The sequence below is a fragment of the Lycium ferocissimum genome, chromosome 7, assembly GCF_029784015.1.
Source record: "Lycium ferocissimum isolate CSIRO_LF1 chromosome 7, AGI_CSIRO_Lferr_CH_V1, whole genome shotgun sequence".
In the NCBI taxonomy this organism is placed as follows: Eukaryota; Viridiplantae; Streptophyta; class Magnoliopsida; order Solanales; family Solanaceae; genus Lycium; species Lycium ferocissimum.
In genome coordinates, this window is record NC_081348.1 from 37,131,752 (window position 1) to 37,153,601 (window position 21,850).

Genomic DNA, 21,850 nt, shown 5'->3' on the forward strand with positions numbered 1-21,850 from the left:
CGCAGAGTTGAGAATCCACATTTTATTTTTGAATTAATTCATGTCAAAAGGCAAAGTAGCAGTGCATAAGAAAAGTAAGTACTTGAGCTATTATATACACCAAAAGTTAAAAGAATTGTTAACGAGTATTAGTTCAACTAGTTGCAAGAATTACCTCCTATTCTGATTAAGTTACTAATTCACGCTTACTATATACACGTACAAGTTGATTTTAAAGTAATCTTGTACATAAAATTATTTGCCATTGTTTAATTACTAAAAGTTCTTTCGATGCTAAAACCATGGGCTATTAGCAAAATATTTTTTTAACAAACAAAGAAAGAAGCAAATAAATAATAATATTCATAATCCTAAAAGGGCTCCTAGCATGTCTCTCTCAGTTAAAAAAGTTTTTCTATTCGCTTATGAAATAAAACATAGTGATAGCTTGGTATATTAGGCTTGTGAAGTGATAGCTTGGTATATTAGGCATGTGAACCTCTATCTTTTCAATTTGTCAAGTCATGCTGAACGTTAAACTCAATTTTTAATCCTACACTCTCATTTTTCTACGGTGCTAATTTGGTCACTTTTTCTCAAATGCCAACATTCACGGGCTAACCATAAACTACTTCTTGTTTTTCAGCAAAATTTTCTCCTTTTTCGTCAAGAAGTTCCTATAAATACCAAGCCATCTCACTTTTCCAAATCAACAAACACAATCACCTTCTCCATTTCCCTCAAATTTGCCTCAAAAAAAGCAAAGAAAAGGAAATGGAGATCTCAAAGCTTTCAACAACCCTTGTTGTGATCATGGCCTTAGCCATGGCTCATTCTTCATTGGCCCAAAATTTGCCCAAAGATATCGTTATAGTCCACAACAAGGCCCGTGCTGAAGTTGGTGCCCCACTCCCACCACTAAAATGGAACGAAACTCTTGCAAAATATGCTCACGATTATTCCTCCACTAGATTAGCTGAATGTACATTGGTACATTCAGATTCACCCTATGGTGAAAATCTTGCCATGGGCTACGGTGAATTTTCGGCCGTTGAAGCCGTTAACTTGTGGGTAGGAGAGAAACCTAACTACGATTATGCCACAAACTCTTGCAAGCAAGGGATGTGCGGACATTATACTCAGGTGGTCTGGAAAAACACACTTCAAGTTGGATGTGCAAGGTTGAAATGCGATAATGGTGAAGCGTGGTTTGTGTCATGCAACTATTATCCCCCTGGCAATTACATTGGCGAGAAACCTTATTGATTTATAATAATTAAGATGCATGGTTTCAAAATTACTTTTTAATTACTTTCATCTCATGCAAGTATATATGTAAGGTTCCAAATCTCCACATGTAATAGGGCAAGTTGTCCTACTGTGATCATCAATCCGTTTCGTGGAAAACAAAATGGAATATTTTAATTTTAAAGACTCATGTTGGATGAAGTGTTTTGAGTATATTCTTTATGATCATCAGCTTACATTTGCTCTTCAATATTTTCTTAGAAATTTCAATATCTTTGAGATATCATGAAGATCTACTAGATAACTCTATTCTTGTTCCGTTCCGATGAGGGTTAAATCTCGTGGATGTGATTGATGTTGGGTTTAATTGATAGGTTGAATGGGAAATGGAGGGAAAAGAAGTGGAGGAAAAATGAGTTGTTTCTCTGGCTTTATGAAATAAGCATGCATGTGTCCCTCATAGGTGGTGGAAAGAAAAGTTCTCCAACTTAAAAGTAGAAGCATTCCTTCTTGTTGCTAAAGGGTTAAGAAGAGGGTCTCCCCTCGCGTCGTCGCTCGGCTCGGCTTCGGATTGATAATCTTATTGGACCAAATTTTCGTTAATTTTAATTACATAATTAATTATTATTTATTGGGGGGAGGTAATTAATTATGGCACATTACGACTTACCGAGGACATGACCAGGGTTTGGAGGACCCAAATTAGGGTTCATTAATTTTTATTACATAATTAATTATTATTTATTTAATTAATTATATTAAAATATCCATTATCGACTTGTTTATGCTTTTATGCTTTTCTTGAGCCGAGGGTCTTTCGGAGTGACCTTGGTAGGAGTAAGACATTACCCCCCCTCCCCCGACCTACGATGTGGGATTATATAATTTAATTAATTAATTAAAATATCCGTATCGACCCGTTAGTGACCCGGATCCGTTTTCTTTTTCTTTTTCCGGATTATTTTAAATTTCCCACCAGTTATAACAGATTTTGTGAAAGGTTGCAAGCCTTTCACGAAAGGTACCAGTTTATTAATGGCTATAAATTCCATTTAATACTCAGATTATTACTTATGAATTTTCTAATATTCTCTATTCTTCTACTCTCTTAAAAGTTTTCTTCTATGTGCTCTACTGCCGTTAAGTGGTTCGCCGGACATCAGAGTTTTTGGTACCAATACACCGGTGAGTGAAATCTTTCTTTCCTGAGAGGATATATTCCACTTTCAACCTCGGGTACTTGAGGGGAATAATTTCCTTAAGGACACACTGTGCATTCAGTGGGCTAGATTTTTGTTACTTAAAAATATTTTCGTATACTCTTTCTGATTATTTTTTCAGATTCTGTTTTACATTGGTTTATACTTTCTGATTTTGTAAAGTTACTGGTTTCTGGAAATTTTGCTAAGTTACTGTTTCGTAATACAGATTGATAACAATCTTAAGGAAATTACTGTTTAAATATTTATATTAATCTGTATTCTGTTTTGGAGACTAAAACCTTCTGATTTTCTACTCCCTTGGAATTTTTCTTGTCCAACTTGAAGAACATAAAAACTTCGTTGGATTATTAAAGTTCATAACAGTGACACGATTTGAAGAACATAAAAACTTCATCGTGAAACAGATTCTGAATCAATTTGAAAAAGATATATCTTCTCTGTTTCATTTGCCATTTATTAAACTGTTTGTCAATTATTGACAGTGAAGAATGGAAACAGAAAGTGATGTTAATGCTCCTAATGGAACTGCGACTGTTGGTACTACTGTTGGTGTGACTATTGGGACGACAAATGTTGGGTCGTCAAGCCATCCAAATGCTGCACACGCGGTGGCACCTGCATAGAAACTGGGGAAGTTTTCTGGTATCAACTTCAAAGGATGGCAAAGAAAGAATGTTCGTCTCCAATCGACCACTCTAGGCATGCGGTATAAACTAAAAGAGGGCGGCCAAAAATTTACATACCAAACGGGGTATAACGTGGGCTGATCCACGTTATACCCCAACATTTTTTTTTCAATTGTCAGAATGTTGAAACGAAATAAAAAAAAAATATATTTTAGTAAAACGTGGAGGGATCCACGTTTTACAAAATATATTTGTAAAACGTGGATCCCTCCACGTTTTACGTTTCATTAATTTTTTCCCGCACGGTTTAGGGTTTTGTTTGACGTTGCCTCTATTTAAATCATATTCGGCTATGTTTTTAATAAAAAAAATTTATTGATTTTTTTTTTTAATTTTTAAAGCATATAGTTAATTTTAGTGAATAACTCAAATAAATATTTTAACACATATAATAATTAAATATGTGTTATATACGACGACTGTAATAAAAAATAAAATATAAGTTAAATAAACGTCACACATTAACTAAGTAATAAATGTTAAATTACATGATAACTATTAAACGGCACAAGACATGTTATATATTCTTGGAAGATTACATAAGGAAACAACAATCGTACAAGTTAAGAAAAAACATAAAAACCAACAAGCAACAATAACTACTGATTTCTGTTGGGGCAGCGATTCTTGTTATGACCTGTTTGCTTGCACGTACTACACTTTCTAGCCATACGAGCAGGAGCTATATCCATTTCATTCCTCCTTCTAGTTGTAGTCCGCGTTCTCGAAGTTCGCTCGTATTCAGTGTTTGCAATTAAACTGAAGGGAGAAGGTGGCCAATATGCCTCATCACCCAACGGTGAAAAATTTCCACTGTACGTTTGCTTGTAAAACCTGCAACTGTAGTACTTGCTAACATAGTCCTTTGGTTGAATTCCGCGGATATCACAAAATTTAATTGCATGTGAACATGGCATATGGTAGTTTCTCCATTTCCCACACGAACACTTTTCCTTCGGCAGAGACTTTATGGATATTTCCGCCCTTACCGTCGTGTGCAAATGTCGAATCTCAAAGACCCCTTCGCTTGCATTGTATTGCCGCATGTCGATGCTTTAGGGACCTCTCCCAGTATTCATCAAACTTCTTTTCAACAGCGCGCGGCCAAAACTTTTTATCCGCAATCAACAAATCGCAAGGGTGCTTCTCTCAACAAACCGATCAACAAAATTTTTAAACGTATAACGGACCATGGCAGTAACGGACAGTCCACGAGCTTTCTTCAATAAACCGTTGTAAGACTCGGAGACATTCGTTGTCATAGCCCCCCACCTATGACCGTTGTCCTTATGCAATGTCCATTTCTCCTCCGAAGAGATTTTAACCACAGATACGCTGGAGGTGACATTGTTTTGATTTGTTCCATCCTCATTTTATATTTCTTCTTCTGGTGCTCTGTAGCCGCCAACCACATTAGGTTCTCAAGGTCACTGTTGAGGAACTTTTTATTGAAGTTGCTTTTCAAATGCCGAACGCAAAACCTATGGTGTGTGGATGGTGGTTGTAACCAATCATGTGTTTGGACACATTGCAAGATGCCCAGATGACGGTCAGAAATAAGTCCAATTCCTTGTCTCTCACGAACAATATGTCTCCACAACAACACAAGGAACCACGTCCAAGACTCAAAGCTCTCACGTGCAACAATAGCATATGCAAGTGGAAAAATGTTATTGTTCGCATCAATTCCAACAGAGAATTAGCGCTTTCATCTCATACTTACCGTACGTATGAGTACCGTCTATTGAGATGACAGCCCGCAACTTTTGAATCCATCGATGCTTGGTTTATAAGCCCGTAAAAGAAACTTGAAGATGTGTTCACCTTGCATTGTAGTTGATTCGTGCTCCCACTCAACAACGGTCCCCGGATTGAAATATTTTAAGGCACCATGTATCGGGGCAATGTCTTGAAAGAGGTTTCAAAATCACCAAATACCATTTCAATAGCTTTCTTACGCCCCTTTTGTGCTTTTCTATAACTAGGAGTAAACAAATGCAATCCTTTTATTTTTTCCCCGAACCGACTTAATACCGATGTATGGATCGACCATAATATATGGTATCAACGTAGTAGCAATTAGGTGATTGTTCAAATTGAAATGATCCTTTCTGTAATCATCCGTGAGACAACTGTGGTGGAGATCCGCTTTGCCTGCCTTCCACATACCACTTGAAATTTCTCTAAAACGGATCATCCACTCACATCCCAACATATGACGCTTGCAAATAACCCTCCAAAATTTACCTTTGACTGATCACAAATGAACTCTTTCTTTTCTTTCAGACAATATTGTCTCACTGCGCCTTTCATTTCCTTCTTGTTCTGAAATAACATACCTAATTGCATAATACAAGGAAAATTATCAACCCCGTAAAAATGGGCCAACAAATAAAAAGAATATTCATCGCCACCATACTAACCTGATCTGATAAATTCAGGTTTTTTACAATCCCACAGTGCAGATCGAACTGGACCGTCATCTCTCATGAAAGCAAAATCATCCGGCCTTCTTCTCGTGTTATCCAAATACGGAATCGCATTAGAATGGTAGCTAACGTTACCATCACTTCGAGCAAGAATGTCTTCATAAGAATGACCATCATCATCGACGAGTGATCATCGTCTCGTTTCTGTGATCTAATGGGATATCACTATCTGACTCACCGGAGTGATCATTAGCTACATCATTATTGCTAACAATTTGTGTGAGCTGAGTTAATACGGGATTTTCTTCAAAATCGTTACACCTACAAACATAGAAAAATTCAAGGGGTTCAAATCTCAGAAACAACTAGCTAGAAGTCTCCTAGTTTAAGCGAAAAAAACATCGTTATATTTACCTTTCTGTAAATGACTCTACTTGAGTAGGGCGATATCGAACTATACTCCCGCCACCTAATTCACTTGAATCTGGAGCACTACTCGGTCCAGAATATCACGGCTACCGCATAGTCCAACCAAAGTTATGTGATTGGTTACCAACTCCTATCATTGTTTGTTGTTGAAGTGTACCTCTTTGAAGCCCAATATTCATAGCGGGAAGATACGTAGTATCCCGAATATCAAACTCATCGTCATGGGTGCTTCAATATTAGTAGAGCGTTCAACGCTTGCATACATGTCAAGTGTCGCTATACGATATGATTGCTAAATATAGCAGACTTCGAAAAATAACGATAAGGAGTCATCGTCCGAAATAAGAGTTTCCTCGTAAATGGGAAATCCCCTAGCCGTAATTGATGTTGGATATCGTCCGGATAACCACCGAAAGGTTAGGATCGTTATGGCCATTTTGCTTCTGAAAACACGTTGTAGACGATCGTATTTGAGGGAAATTGGAAACCTTTGTACGGCTTCCGCACGACGGTTATATCTCACTGAACCATCTTCGTACACAACTTCACCACCCCAATATAAGTTAACTCTTACATAATTTTCCGCCATATTATTTTCAACAGAATACAAATGTTTAAGAAAAGTGGAGAATGCAAGGAAGAAGTGGAGAATTCAGAGAGAAATGCAAGTAAAAATTATTGGTGAATGCAAGAGAGAAGTGGTATATAAAACAAATGATTCACGGACCTTTGATTGTGATAATGCTTATGTTGAAAAAATATATTTACTGTTTGATTTTACGAATGCATGCTTGATTTGACGATTGCATGGCAGATTTGACGACTGCATGCATTCTGCGCCTTAACAACAAAAATTTTACAAATTGCCAATACTATTTTGCTTTTACAGCTGCATGCGTGATTTGACGACTGCAAGGATTCTCTGGCGTAAAAAAAATTTCAAGAATCAATTATTGTTTGCGTTGGCCGCCAAGTTCAATAAAATGAATTGTTACAAAACGTAGGCAAAGCCAACGTTTTGCAACAAAAAATTTGAAACAAAATGAATTGCCAACGTTTTGCAACAATTCATTTTGTTGCAAAAACGTTGGCATTTATGCCAACGTTTTACAACAAAATGTTTTGTTTACAAATTCGTTACTATTTTGCTTTTACAATTTGACGACGTTCTAGCGTAAAAAAATTTCAAGAATCAATTATTGCTTTGCCGCCAAGTTCAATAAAATGAATTGTTACAAAACGTAAATGCCAACGTTTTGCAACAAAACGAATTGTTGCAAAATGAATTGCCAAACGATATTGTTGTAAAACAACGAAACCAACGTTTTACAACAAAATGTTTTGCAACAAAATGTTTTGATGCAGCAATTCGTTTTGTTGCAAAACGTTGGCAGTTTAGCATTAACTGATGCATGAAAATTGTTATATGCACGTAAACGTTCGCCTGCCATGCTTGATCGTTAAAAATCCGCCATGTTATCGTAACATCAAGAATGCAATTGTTTTTCTTGTAAAACATTATCAAGCATTCAAATTTAACCTTTATTTATTGTAAAACGTTGGCATATTCAAATCACCTTTATTCATATATATTCTTCAAAGATTACATAACTATTGAGATTTGAGATAAATTCAATAATTCATAAAAATTTAATGTTTACAGTGTCCCTTTTTCCCCCCCCGTGCCACATTGAGTTTGCCGCCGCTCTCGTTTTGATCTACGTTGGTGAACCTCCTCTTGTATCACACCCGCATCCTGTAAATGCCATAAAAAATAAAATAGAAGTTATTTTTGTATGATTGGATTCGTCAGATAAATTTTCTTGACAATTACTTTGATTGTCTACATAAAATCGGACAAAGATCTCCCCCGTAATAAGGACTTCCTCCAAAACCATATACCAACACAAACAACCAAAACAACGAAGACAAAACACCGCATAACAACCACAAGTCACCAAATACTTTGAATTAAAAGCTAACACGTGGCTCTAATGTCTGTACGTCCGGCACAGGAATGTGTGACGATCCAAGATCAAATGCCATGGGAGACTATGCAAAATAAATAATATAGACACATAAGGTAGCCATTACATTAATAAAATTAAACAAGATACAAGCTATTTGAGTGGCTAGAATACTCACGTCGGTAAAACTCAGTCTCCTCCCAATTGAAGAGCTCTGTCCAGTGAATGCAGGTAAAGGCCCCTCGGTCATCCCATAAGAGTCGCCTGTCTGAACACCAAACTGTTGGGCCATAACTGCGAAGCTAATAGGCTCAGACGATGCGAATGCTTGAAAAGGCCCCTCACTTCTGATTACCGCTGGTGATTGGACCTCGGGAGGAGACGTCGATGAGCTGGACATACCAAAATCCATTATTGGGTGATATGCGTCATCAGCTGCAGGCATCGTTGAGTTGGGCATATCTTGATCAAAACGAACTTCTTCGTCATCAACCAACTGGTGATCCACGGGACCTCGACCACGTCTGTTACCTGATTGGCGTCCTCTACCACGCGCCGCAGGTCTTGGTACATTAGGACGTTGATGACGAGGCACTTGCTCAGTAGGCGGCTCAACATACTCTGCCGGTGGTGTATAATCGGGAGCGAAACTCAACATCGTCCCCAGAGAGGCAGCAGCCATGGACCCTGTACTAATGCGGCTAAACATCTGTGCTACTTCCTTCACATCATTAGACTTGGTTGGATCTTGGATAGTCTGCTGAGCCAACCTGTACGATTCTTGATGTCCTAAAGCCTAAAAAAAAAAAAAATAAATAACAAGATTTGATAGTGGTCTAAGACACCTATAAAGACATCAAACATCTAATGGAATGTAATGTACGTACCAGTGCCTCATGCCTGCCTGCCATGTGTTGGTATCCTCTAGGCACATTATGCGCAGGATTTCCTATAAAAGTGCGCGAGTGACGTCGATACCAATAAAAATACTCTGATAATGACTCTGGGTCTTCAGTTTCATACTCGGCCAGAATTACCCTTTGTCGACGATTTTCCCACAAAAGCTCCGTCTGTGCAAAATTTTGTTGAACCTCCACTGTTATAGCATACCGTTTGTCACGTTTGTAATGAGAAGGATCAATCTCAGCACATGGTCCAGGAATATGTTGCTTCCTACCGAACTGTCTGAGAACGCGGTCTGGCATGTGCCACTCTCGATAGATCCCACAAATAAGGGGAACCTGCGCCATCCAAATATCTTGGCCACGCCGACAGAGACTCAGGGAGTCCATTAATGATGGCCTCTGAATAAGGCTGCCACACAAACTACGATAGAAAGAACATAAAATTACATGATAATAAAATAAATAAATTACACATAAGCGTAACAATTATATCAAAACGCCATTAACAACCATAATTATGATAAAATACCTGACCATCTGTTAGGTTGTCCAATACATCCCTACATATGGGTAGCACAACACGTGCCTCATTTTCGCGAGCTTTACGATGAGTCCACTTTCGTGCAAGAGCCGTGTGTGGCTGAAGGGCCCTGGGTGGTGGCTGCATCGGTATAATTCGCTCCCAAGCCCAAACCTATATTAAAAATTTAAAATAAATACATAAAAACCTTATAACTACCAAATAGGACAACCAAATAAAATTATATAATTTTAAAGGTCACGTACCTGCAATAAGGAAATGAATCCACACACATCCTTGGCTTTCCTCAACGAAGCGCGGCATAAACAAATATACAAATATGACAATGCAGACGCTCCCCAAGCTTGTGTACTCATTGCTCTAAGGTCACGCATGTCAAGCAAATAGTCTAAATTAAGTAAGTCACCGGACTTATCCGGAAATATCGTGCCGCCACAAAGCCATAGCAAGTACAACCTAACCCGCTGTTGCACAACAAATTCTGGGTCCGATCCGTAATGTCATCTAAGCCTCTAACATATTCAATTAATTTATTTAGTTCTAACCTACTAACACCATTAAAACAATCCGGACCGGTGCCCAACCAATAAGCTCATGGATTAATTGTTGCCACCCAACAATATCTATAAATCTAGCATTAACATCATTCAAGGGATTACCATCAACAACCATGCCAAACATGATCTCAATATCTTGTAATGTGATGGTCGCCTCACCCGTACGCAGATGAAATGTGTGCGTCTCGGACGCCATCTCTCTATAAGTGCGGTGATGACTGCCCAATCATATGATACACATCCTACCTCTACTACTCCCCTAAATCCACACAGGCCAAAGTAGTCAAGGATGCGAGGATGCAAAGGATGACGCTTCACGTGCTTCCAAAATTCGGTATCCGCGCGGCGTGGAAATAGGCATCCTCGCGTTCCTGTCAAGGCACCATCCCACACGACTCGTGATCGATGCTTCTCCGGAGTGTTAACACATCATACACTTCTGGCCCCGGATGTACGCATACCCGTGGAAGCTCCATACCTTAGATAAAAAAAAAAAAAAAAATTAAAGTCCAGAGCAAGCTATTTGGAGTAATTTACTATTAAAAAAAAATTATTATTCCAATTTTAGCAGAACAAATATGCACTGGCTAGATAAAGTCGACTTCCATTCGCCTTATTTAGAAACCACTGATAGTGGACCACATTAATGCCTATAAGGTATAGATAAAATAATTATCCACCCACTTAGACTTAGGTCCCATATAATAAAGCATTATCATGACATTTTAAGTATCTTTATTTTGGGCTACTGAGGCATTAATCTAAGATAAATATCGCACTAATTTTTAATTGGAGAAACCTAAAGCTCTTATGTAAATATCAAGTATTTTTAATTGACCATTGAAAAGGAAACACATGTATTATCGATAAGAGTGTCACCAAATCACCCAAATTTTATATACCAATCCACAAAAATAACAATAACATAACAACAAATTTCTTCAAAAGTGCTACTAAACAAATCGACCTTTTATATAATAATGCTTCTAACAATCATATCTTAAGTTCAAATTAAAATAACACAAATAAGACAAACATATATCTTATACACATTAAAATAACACAAATAAAAAATAACAATTAAGATATATAAGACAAACAAATATTCTACATCTACTAGAAATATACAATTATATGAGTTAGAAAAAATACCTTAATTTAGATAGCAACAAAAGATAAGGATGAATAAGTTACTCCAAAAATTAGACTGTAACCGCAAGGTTTTAAAAGAAAATAAATGGAGGAGAAGGAAAAGGAGAAGGAGATCAAAATTCTCTGTAAGTTGAAGATGGAGGAAGAGGCGGAAGAGAAGATGATATTGTTTAGGGCAACACTGAATGAGAGTCGGGGAGGGATCCGTGTGGACAAATATATATTTGTAAAACGTGGAGGGATCCACGTTTTACTAAAATAATTTTTTTTTTTTTTTCGGATCAACGTTATACCTCTTTTTGTTAAATTTTTGGCAGTTTATATCGTACCCTTTTGGCCCCACTTTATTTGTGCTAGCAATGGGGTGGGTTTTCATAACTTGCAATTACGATCCACCGGGTAAATTTAAAGGAGAACTTCCGTATTGATCGATCTTGAAGAGCTAGCAACCCTTCGATAGATTCCAAATTGGAACTACCAACTAGTATTTAATAAATGTACGTACGTCACCACTAATCATGATCCTTCTAGATGTTATAATTTTGCATTTAACTAATTTAGTGGGGGAACGGATCCCCTTCAGTACAAAATCATCCAGTAAAGATCAATACAGCGTTAGATACTTGGTAAGAAAGAAGTGAACGGTGAGATTCAGTTGTTGATGAAAGATTAACAAAACTAGACATATTTTAGCACCAAAAGAAAAAACTGGAAAAAAACAAGAAAAACAAAAAATGACGACGCGAACTTTTCCAGCATATGGGATCCAACGGGTCTCCTAATAACATTAAAGAATGTTAATTTTTTATAATGTTAAATGTTTCTGCTAAATAAATACACTAAACAATATGCTATTAGATTTAATGATGTTTTAAGTCAATTTTTCTTGTTGAATTTTGTTTTTGTCTTTTTGAGATGGTGGCTACATATTTTTTGAAAATTGCCGTAGTATTTTTTGAAGGGCAATTCGCAGAATTGCCCTTCGTTTGGGGTGGTCTTTAAATTTTGCCCTCATATTTGAAATCTTTAAATTTTGCCTTCGCATAAACCCATAGGTTCCAGTGTTCGAACCCACGCGCAAATCAAAATTTTAAAAAAAAAAAAAATCGCAAGGCAAGTTTAAATTTCGCTTATGCCCCCAACGGCATACACTTGTGAAGGAATTACCAAAGTTATGCGGACTCGATACTTATGCCTTATGGGCGAAACTTGGCATAAGTATGCCGGTCCGCATAACTTTGATAATTCATTCAAAAGTTTATGCCGGATCCGGCATAAAATTTTGCCCATTAAAAGTATGCCCCCACCGGCATAACTTTGTGAAGTAATTACCAAAGTTATGCCGGACCCGGCATACTTATGCCTTATGGGAAGACTTGGCATAAGTATCTTGGTCCGCATAACTTTGATAATTCCTTCACAAAGTTATGCGGGTCCGGCATAAAAGTTTGCCCATTAAAAGTATGCCCCCACCGCATAACTTTGTGAAGGAATTATCAAAGTTATCTTGAATTCCGATACTTACGCCAAGTCCGCCCATAAGGCGAGTATGCCGGTCCGCATAAAATGTGTAATTCCTTAACAAAAGTATCTTGCCGGTCCCAAGATACACGCAAAACCTTGTCTTGCGATTTTTTTTTTAATTTATGCTTGAGCGGGGTTCGAACTCGAACCTCATTATTTCGGCGCGAAAGCTCAAAGTTGTAAATGCGAAGGCAAAAATTAAAGACCAAATATGAGGGGCATAATTTAAAGACCACAAATATGAGGGGCAAAATTTAAAGACCACCCCAAAAGAAGGGCACTCCGCGCAAAAAAATGTTTTTTGAACATACAGAATGCACTTTTTCTAATTTTATGAATAATTTTTAAACTTATAAAAGCATTACATAATTTATTTATGTAGTAAAGAAATAACAAATGGGAGGGAATAATAAGCTGCACCCATAATAAAGGATTAGCGAAGAAAATAGAGATGTTGCCAGTACAATATGACAATATTATGGAGATGTTTTTCATTTTTTTCATTTTATATTTTATTACAAAAATTAAACTATAATCACGTTTTAAGAAAAATTCTATCTTTTTAAAATTATTACAACAAATGAATCTCAGCCTTCACTTCTTTCTAGGACACATGACAAGTATATAACAGTGTATCGATCTTTAGTCTTTACTGGATGATTTAGTACCGGAGGGGATCAGTTCTCATTCCTTGGTAATGGCATAGGCGGCAGCCATATTGTTCCATTTAATGGTGGGGGTGGGACAAATTTTGGGCAAGTGAAGGGCCCTGGCTAAGACCATGCCTCTAGGCCCAAAGATAAAAGAAAGTTTTGGGCCTTTTGGCAATTGGGAAATTTGCACGATTGCTTTTTTTTTTTTTCGGGCGGGGGGGGGGTGGGTGGGTGGGTGGGGGGGGTTTCTTTAATGTTTGTCCCTCAAATTGATGGTTTTTAATTTTTTTTGGCTTAATGCATATGCGGTCTCCTAAACTTATCTCTTTCTTCTATTTTTAAGACCTCAACTAAGTGTTGTTCCTATTGAACGCCTGAACTTGACTTCAAGTGTGTTTATCAAACACAATCCGACCTACATAACATATATGGTGAGTTTCAATTTTTTTAGCCTTACGCGTGAATGTCAATCGCATCCTATATGGAAAATTCAACCAATTAAAACACTCACCCATTTTAGTTATACACATAAGATATTAAGTTTTAGGTATGAATTTTTAGTTTTCACTTTGGTTTCTTATTTTTTATTTTTTGACTTTTTAGTTTTAGTTTTTAGTTTTGGGTTTTTATTTTCAGTTTTAGTTTCCCATTTTGATTTCCTATTTTCCAGTTTTGTTATTTGATTGGTTTAAGTGGTGGTTATTCATTTGTATAACATAATAGCACACTATTTTCTATCTAGTGAGTATAATTAAAATGGGTGGGGTATTTTAATTGGTTGAATTTTCCACGTACGATGCCATTGACATTCACGTGCAAAGCTAAAAAAAATGAAACTCACCATATATGTTATGTAAGTCAGATTGTGTTTGATTAACACATTTGAGCCCAAGTTCAGGGTTTAAATAGGAACAACACTTAGTTGAGGTGCCAAAATTTAAAAAAAAAAAAAATAAACAAGTTTAGGGGGCTGCATATGCATTAAGCCATTTTTTCCTACGCCTAAAATACCCCAAAGTTCTGAATTTGAATCCCGGCTTAGTAAAAAAAATCAAATAATTTCACAAGGCAGAGTTCGTAGCAAAATTAGGCCTATTCGAGCAAAAGTTAGGCCTTAAGAATTCTAGTCTTCAATTGGACTAGTCTTTATTTTATGTTCTTCAAATGAGCTGGTCTTTAATTTTTGTCATTCAAAATCGAATTTATATCTAGCATGACATAAGTTTTTTAAGGGTGCTGTCAAGTTCTTTAAGGGGGCTGCCGTCCTTCAAATGGACTGGTCTTTAATTTATGTCCTTCAAATGAGCTGGTCTTTAATTTTTGTCCTTCAAAATCGAATTTATATCTAGCATGGCATAAATTCTTTAAGGGTGCTGCCATAACTTGTGAATATTATGATGCATACATCTCTAGACATAAGTTTGATTTTGAGTGCCAAAAATTAATGACCAACGCATTTGAAGGGAAAAAATTAAAGACCAGCACAAAGTAGGGACAAAAGTGCAAATTACCCTATATGTCTGTGAACATGTGAGATGTTTAAAGTTGAGCTAGAGCCCGTTTGGATTGGGCATAAGTCGCTGAAAACAGCTTATAAACTGTTTTTAGCATTTTTGAGTGTTTGGTTAGCCAACTTACCATTTTGTCCTTAAAATAAGTCTAAAAAAATAATTTGGCCAGTTTGGCTTAGCTTATCTAAAGCCCAACTTATTTTTTTCCGGCTTATAAGTTATTTTCAGTTTATAAGTTGTTTTTTTTAAGCCCACCCAAAGAGGCTATCTCACATAGGTTGACTGCAATACTATGTGACACCAGAATAAATATTAATTAATTAATTCAACTAGGAACAACAAACTATCGAAGAATTGGCATCTTAGATCCTAATGTACGCTTAAGCATTATTAATTTAATGGCGGCTTTCCCATTTCAGGAAAACTACTTGCATGGATACATTATTTTAAGGGGGCTGCGCTTAACTATAGATTATATAAATACGCATTACTGTAAACAATATCAAAGCTTGAAAAGGACAGTTGCTCGAATATTTCTGCTCCAACCATAACATCTTAAAAACGTACATTCTATGAGCAAGATATCAAACATATTGAAGGACTTTTGTGATATTAGATTTTCTTCAAATCAAGAAAAAAGATTGTGTCAAAAGAGCAATGAGGAAACGCAGTTAATAAAGGAAACTAATGATTTATGAGTTTAACTTAGTTGTATCCATCATCAATAATGTAGAATTTTTTTAACACTATTAAGTCACTTAAAAGATAATTACACTATTGCAGCCTAAGAAACAATCCACAAAATGTGGGATTATAACATGAAAAATGAAATAAGTAATTATCAGTAGGTTAAAATATAGATAATATTGCATTGTCAATGTATATAATGATTATTAGAGTTGGTCAAGTATAATGATCACTGCAATATTTTTTTCTTAGTGGCGGCTTTTGCTTCCTAAACCAATTAATAGTTGCATGATCTGAGATTCTTTGAATTAAACAAGATAGTAATTAATTTAAACACTTTTCAAATATGCCTGATGATTGTTAATCGTCGAATTCATTTTTTTTAACAACTTGCAACTTTTTAACTCAGCGTTCTTCCCTATTTAAGCCCATCCATATTATACGTTGTTCTCATCAAAACTCAAAATGGGATTCTCCATTGGCTTAACAACATTAGTTGCTTGTTTCATCACATTTGCTATATTTCACTCATCTCAAGCTCAAAATTCTCCTCAAGATTATCTTAACCCTCACAATGCAGCTCGTAGACAAGTTGGTGTCGGCCCTATGACATGGGACAATAGGCTAGCGGCCTATGCCCAAAATTATGCCAATCAGAGAATTGGTGATTGTGGGATGATCCACTCTCATGGCCCTTACGGCGAAAACCTAGCCGCCGCCTTCCCTCAGCTCAATGCGGATCGTGCTGTGAAGATGTGGGTCGATGAGAAGCAATGGTACGATTATAATTCAAATACTTGTGTACCAGGAAAAGTATGTGGACACTATACTCAGGTGGTCTGGCGTAACTCAGTACGTCTTGGTTGTGCTAGGGTTCGATGCAACAACGGGTGGTATTTTATAACGTGCAATTATGATCCACCAGGTAATTACAGGGGACAACGTCCGTATGGTGATCTTGAAGAGCAACCGGCCTTCGATTCAAAGTTGGAACTTCCCACAGATGTCTAATGAGTTTACATGATCAAATTATGAATGAATAAAGCTTCTTTAATTATTAAGGAAAATAAAATCCAGTGCTATGCTATGCATGTAATGTTTGCTATGCTATGCAGGTGATGTTATCTTACGTAGTTGGATAATAATCTAATGGTTGTTGTTGTATTCTAAATTGTGAACAATATGGACCGTTTGGACCCTTGTATCTTCATGTTGGTTGATGGAATCAGTTTATATATCAGTGTTTCATTTGTTGGTTTAAATTCAATATCAATATATTATACTAGCTGCGGAAGGCCCGTGCTAAGCCCGGGCCCAAACTCAAGATATAAAAATAGTACGTAAATTTTATCAAATAGAAAGTATAATTTATGTTAGATTTGTCTACTATATAATTAATTTAATGTAATTGTAGGTTAAATATATTTTATTGATAGGTTTTCATAATTATTAAAGTTTCTTGATCATATAATTGGATAATTTTTAAATTATTTATAAGGAAGCAAGTTTAGTAGGAAACTTAGCAAATATCAAAGGGATGCAAGTGATTCGATAAACATGATAGAGCATGATAATTACAACTGGATGAAGATCATTTAGTATTTTTATGATTTCGTGAGAATGCGATTTTTTTTTTATAGATAGAAATAGATATATTTTAATATTTATTAAATTTTCACTCATTTAATTTATGTTTGGAGGCTTTATGCTAGTTAAATGTGAGTTTTAACCTTACTTTTAGATGAAATTCAAGTGACAACCTAAATTCATTAAAATAAGCCCCAAGAATCAATTTAGTTCTTCATATAATTAGTTTTTAGTTAATCAAAGAAGAGATAATGAATATAATTTGATTTTTAATTAGGCTGGTAATGCTACGTTCATCTTCAACATTATACAACACCATCCACTAATTTTTACTTTTTGTATTTGTAAGCACATGCAATCTCACTAAAGAAGCAACATGTTGGAGGTTTAAAATAATAACGGAACATATGACGTGAGAAATGTTTAAATGTAAAGTAAGACCTAATAAATGCTTCAGTTGAAAAAAGAAATTTTGGCTCTCAATTTACCTAAATTTTACCCGTCTAAGGACAAATAATTTGAAAGGTACTTCCCCGGATTCATATTATATGGTGTTTTTAGCTTGGATACACTCTTTCAGAAATTACTCACCCCTAGAAAGTAAGAAATCTTTTGATTATATTAATCCTTAATTAAATACTATCAATTTACTACCATTTCTTGCTTTTGAAATTATTCACTTATCGAAATAAAGGTAAATTTGAAAAAATAATAATACATGCTTGATTATATAAATAATTAATTATTTTAAACTAAATATAAAAGTTAAAACAACATATAGTACAGATCGGAGGGAAAAACTAATAAGCAACAAGAAGAGATTTTTGAAACAATCACACAACGCATCAATTATAAAAGCCCATGTGGAAGTGGTCTTCACTAATAATGAGAGCAAAAATAAGCAAATGAAATTATACAAGGACAAATCAAAGCAGATAGTGTAAAAATAAGCAAATGAAGTTATGCAAGGACAAAACATTTTTTTTTTGTGGATTGCCCTTCAAAGGCACTAGTCTTTAATTTTTGCCCCTCAAATTGTTGTTCTTTAATTTTTGCCCTTCGCCTAATACCCGGAGGTTACGGTTCGAACCCTAGCTCAGTAAAAAAAAAAAATCGCAAGGCAGAGGTTTGGATTCTGCCCGAGGCCTAATTTTGCTACAAAACTCTGCCTTGCGATTTTTTTTTTTTTTTTGACTGAGCCGGGATTCGAACCCCAAACCTCATGGTATTAGGCGAAGGGTAAAAATAAAGACCACCAATTTAAGGGCCAAAAATTAATAATCATGCAAATGACCCCTCATATCCTCACTTATATTAAGTAGTAATTCTTGTTTCGGAAAAGGGTCAAATATACCCCTGTACTATCGGAAAAGGGCTAAATATACCCCTTGTTATACTTTGGGTCCAAATATACCCCTCCCGTTATACTTTCGGTTCAAATATACCCTTGCTCCATTAAATTGTCCAAAGTGGACATCTACTCACATGTGGCATTGACATTTTTTGTGAGGTGGATGCCACGTGGCATGCCACCTCACACCCCAACCCATTTTACTTCTCCCCTCACCTTCTTCTTCCACCACCATTGCAAATATGGGTTGGGATTGTGCTATGTTTTTGTCCAGCGAAGTGGTCTTTTGGCAGAGGTACGGCGAAGTGCAGTCGGTGGAAGGAGAACGTGACCCCCGTCCCCTATTCCCCTGTTTCCTCGAGGACGAACCACTCGTCAATTATCAGACGAAGACGTCACTTGTCGTCACCGAAAATCGATAATATACCAGCTTCTTGTCCAATCTGGATACCAAGTCAATTAATAAGTAAGCAATTATTGACATGTACCTTTTTGGGAATTGATGCACATACAGGAACGGTTTATGATTCATTTTTCTGGGAAAGTAAATTTTTATCTTGGATGTGGTTTTGTGTGTTACAAAGGTTAGTAAGTAAGCAATTCTGCACATGTTTTTTTGGTTGGTAGTTATGAGTTGTGAATGGATTCAGTACCCATTCACGGCTCTCACTGTAGCTTCGTAATTCATGGTGCTCTCGGAAATCAATATTTTGGTATCTGTTAAGCAAAATGCAAGAAGTAAGCCATCAGCATGATGAAGTTGTGGATTTTTGTGGATTGATGCATACATAGCAAAAAAAAAAAAAAAAAAAATCATTTTGATTCTTTAAGTTGGATGCAATGGTAATGGAAGAAGTGAGGGGAGAAAGGAAAATGGATTGGGGGTGTGAGGTGGCATGCCACGTGGCGTCCACCTCACAAAAAATGTCAATGACACATGTGAGTAGATGTCCACTTTGGACAACTTAACTGAGCAAGGGTATATTTAAATCGAAAGTATAACGGGAGGGGTATATTTGGACTCAAAGTATAGCGAGGGGTATATTTAGCCCTTTTCCGATAGTACAGGGGTATATTTAACCCTTTTCCGTTCTTGTTTTCCCTTTTTGTTGGCATTATGGGGTGTGTGTGTGGACTGTGGTAGTTTATTGCTTTCGGCCCAAATTCTGCTGTGGGAGGTACCTTTGACCAGGTTAAATACATTAAAGAATTCTTTTACTATGAAATCATTTAAATGAAAATCCATAAGAATAAGTGTTGTTAGTAATCTAAAAAATCTACCGGCCAGAATATTCTTGCTAGTGTATAACAGATTAAAAGCATTGATATAGTTAAAAATAATTACACTAACAATGCGAATAAGTTAAATCTATTTTTCCTTATACTAACAAGACTCGTTCGTTACTTGTGCTATATGCGTGCCTAAGCATTCATATCTTGATACGATATAATATTACTTGGGCTTTTAAAGAGGTGTTTTCTATAGATAAAAATTTAAAAAAGAGTTAAATAAACATGTAGTGGAAAGTTACTGTACCCATATTACTTGAGAATAGAAATAGGGCCTTTTACAGGACTACGCTTAGACGATGTATCCATTTATGAAATTCGCCTATTAAGCGATTTTAGAACACGGTTTTATATGTTGTATACCTCCCAGTTGTACAATTATCTGAGTTATATGCTTCGAAAGCATGCAATAATAAAAAAGGCTGAATCACATTGTTGTATACTGTTATAACATATGAATTGTATAATACGAAGGTATACAATGTATATACGTATGTGTCAGATATTTTATTAATATTATTCTAAAAAGATAAAATCTATGATAGTTTTTAAATAATAATTCTGGATAATAATTTATTATCGCGTGGATATTCACAATTCTGTTAATTTTCCCTAGACATTAATTAGTTTGATCAACTGGGAAGAACAATTTTAGATACAGGCTCAGGTAAAGATAGGCTCTAGACTTAAAGTTTCAATTATTTCTGGTATAATTTATGGACCGTTTAGACCATTATCTAGAAATCTATTTCGACAAGTTGAAAATCTTACGAAAAAAGTTAGATCAAGGTCTAAAATTTTGTAAGTTATTGCAAATATTAGAAGACAAAATCTAATATATTTTGTTATAAGATTGAGCAATATATGAGCAGATAATAGACCCTGAAAAAGTAATTTCTTCATGAGCTATATTTACACAACTTTTAAAAATAGAGAAAAATCTGGATAATGGCCTAAAAAGAAAATATTTTTGTAGATCAGCTAAGCAAAGAAGCAACTTGATCACCAGAAATCAGGAAGGTTGCAATTTTCAGTTGGAAAAATATATAATCATAAGAACGATTATATTGTAAGAAATATTCTAAAATTGGAGTAATATAATATAGTATTCCTTCCTAATACAATAATTGCAGTCAATAATTACAAGATATATTTCTTTATTAGTACAATTGCGCAAATCTCTATATAAACATAATCAATTTTATACACTAAAGTAATATTCTCTTCTTCTATATCGTTTAGTTGTTGTTTGCATAGCTAGCAGACCTACATGTAATCAGGGAAACTTTTATAAATGTATCGTTCGGCCAACTAGTTTACCAACATGATCGAAGTATACACTATCTATACACTTGCTTTATATAGTGTGTACAGATATGCATCTTTAAAGTACATAAAGTATACACTTTGGTTGTATATGTTGTGTATAGGTATGTAAAATAGGTATATTTAGTATAAAATATACACTATGAAGGGGAGTCTTAGCGTAACTGTTAAAGTTGATGTGATGTGACCGGAGGTCATGAGTTCGAGCCATGAAAACATCCTCTTGCATAAATGCAGGGTAAGACTGCGTACAATAGACCCTTGCAGTCCGGTTCTCAGACCCCACGCAAAGCGAGAGCTCAGTACACTGGGCTATCCTAATATTATATATACACTATCTATACACTGTGTACACATTTTATAAACTATATAATTGTATGGTATTTGATTGTAATTTTCTCTTCAATCAATCTTGTCAACAATAGTGAATACTAACAAATCAAAAGAAACACTTAATTAAGCCATCCCCACATGTGTAGCTGTAAAGACCAATCTGAAAGATTCTTCTTTGAGACTGCTAATGAAATATACGATTTTAGAAAACGAGTGAATAGGCATGTTGCCTTTTTGAGTGGCTAAAACCCTCCATATTAGATAAAAGGGGACACAAACATATATACTCCACATACAACACTGATGGAGACCTCGTACCTGATAGTGAACATATACGCTCCATATAACACCGATGGAGATCTCGTACCTGTAACTATCAGGTAAAAATATATTCTTATCAGATAGTATTTTAATTACACCATATGGATGCATGATATATATATAAGACACACACACACACATATTCCCATCT

The 21,850-nt window shown here is 35.8% G+C and overlaps 3 protein-coding genes across 3 annotated transcripts; 2 read left to right on the forward strand and 1 right to left on the reverse strand.

Moving 5' to 3' along the window:
- The first annotated feature begins 674 nt into the window (after positions 1 to 674).
- On the forward strand, positions 675 to 1,370 carry LOC132062799 (pathogenesis-related leaf protein 4-like). The gene has a single exon (XM_059455290.1). It carries the CDS (start codon positions 754 to 756, stop codon positions 1,243 to 1,245), a length of 492 nt encoding a protein of 163 aa, XP_059311273.1. The 5' UTR covers positions 675 to 753; the 3' UTR covers positions 1,246 to 1,370.
- Positions 1,371 to 9,125: 7,755 nt separating this feature from the next.
- Positions 9,126 to 9,885, reverse strand: LOC132062800 (serine/threonine-protein phosphatase 7 long form homolog). The gene is made up of 3 exons (XM_059455291.1): positions 9,653 to 9,885; positions 9,396 to 9,560; positions 9,126 to 9,287 (listed from the first exon to the last, which is right to left on the reverse strand). The coding sequence occupies exons 1-3, from the start codon at positions 9,779 to 9,781 to the stop codon at positions 9,135 to 9,137; spliced, it is 447 nt and encodes a 148-aa protein (XP_059311274.1). The 5' UTR covers positions 9,782 to 9,885; the 3' UTR covers positions 9,126 to 9,134.
- Positions 9,886 to 15,930: 6,045 nt separating this feature from the next.
- On the forward strand, positions 15,931 to 16,753 carry LOC132064776 (basic form of pathogenesis-related protein 1). Its single transcript, XM_059457879.1, has one exon. It carries the CDS (start codon positions 15,957 to 15,959, stop codon positions 16,500 to 16,502), a length of 546 nt encoding a protein of 181 aa, XP_059313862.1. The 5' UTR covers positions 15,931 to 15,956; the 3' UTR covers positions 16,503 to 16,753.
- The last annotated feature ends 5,097 nt before the right edge of the window (positions 16,754 to 21,850 follow it).

Excerpts from the sequence above, each read along its gene's own strand:
- LOC132062799 (XM_059455290.1), top strand. The coding sequence starts at position 754 with ATGGAGATCTCAAAGCTTTCAACAACCCTTGTTGTGATCATGGCCTTA.
- LOC132062800 (XM_059455291.1), bottom strand. The coding sequence starts at position 9,781 with ATGCGTGACCTTAGAGCAATGAGTACACAAGCTTGGGGAGCGTCTGCA. Across the intron at positions 9,561-9,652 it reads GATTCATTTCCTTATTGCAG|GTTTGGGCTTGGGAGCGAAT; the intron begins GTACGTGACCTT and ends TTTTTAATATAG. Across the intron at positions 9,288-9,395 it reads ACAACCTAACAGATGGTCAG|TTTGTGTGGCAGCCTTATTC; the intron begins GTATTTTATCAT and ends TTTCTATCGTAG.
- LOC132064776 (XM_059457879.1), top strand. The coding sequence starts at position 15,957 with ATGGGATTCTCCATTGGCTTAACAACATTAGTTGCTTGTTTCATCACA.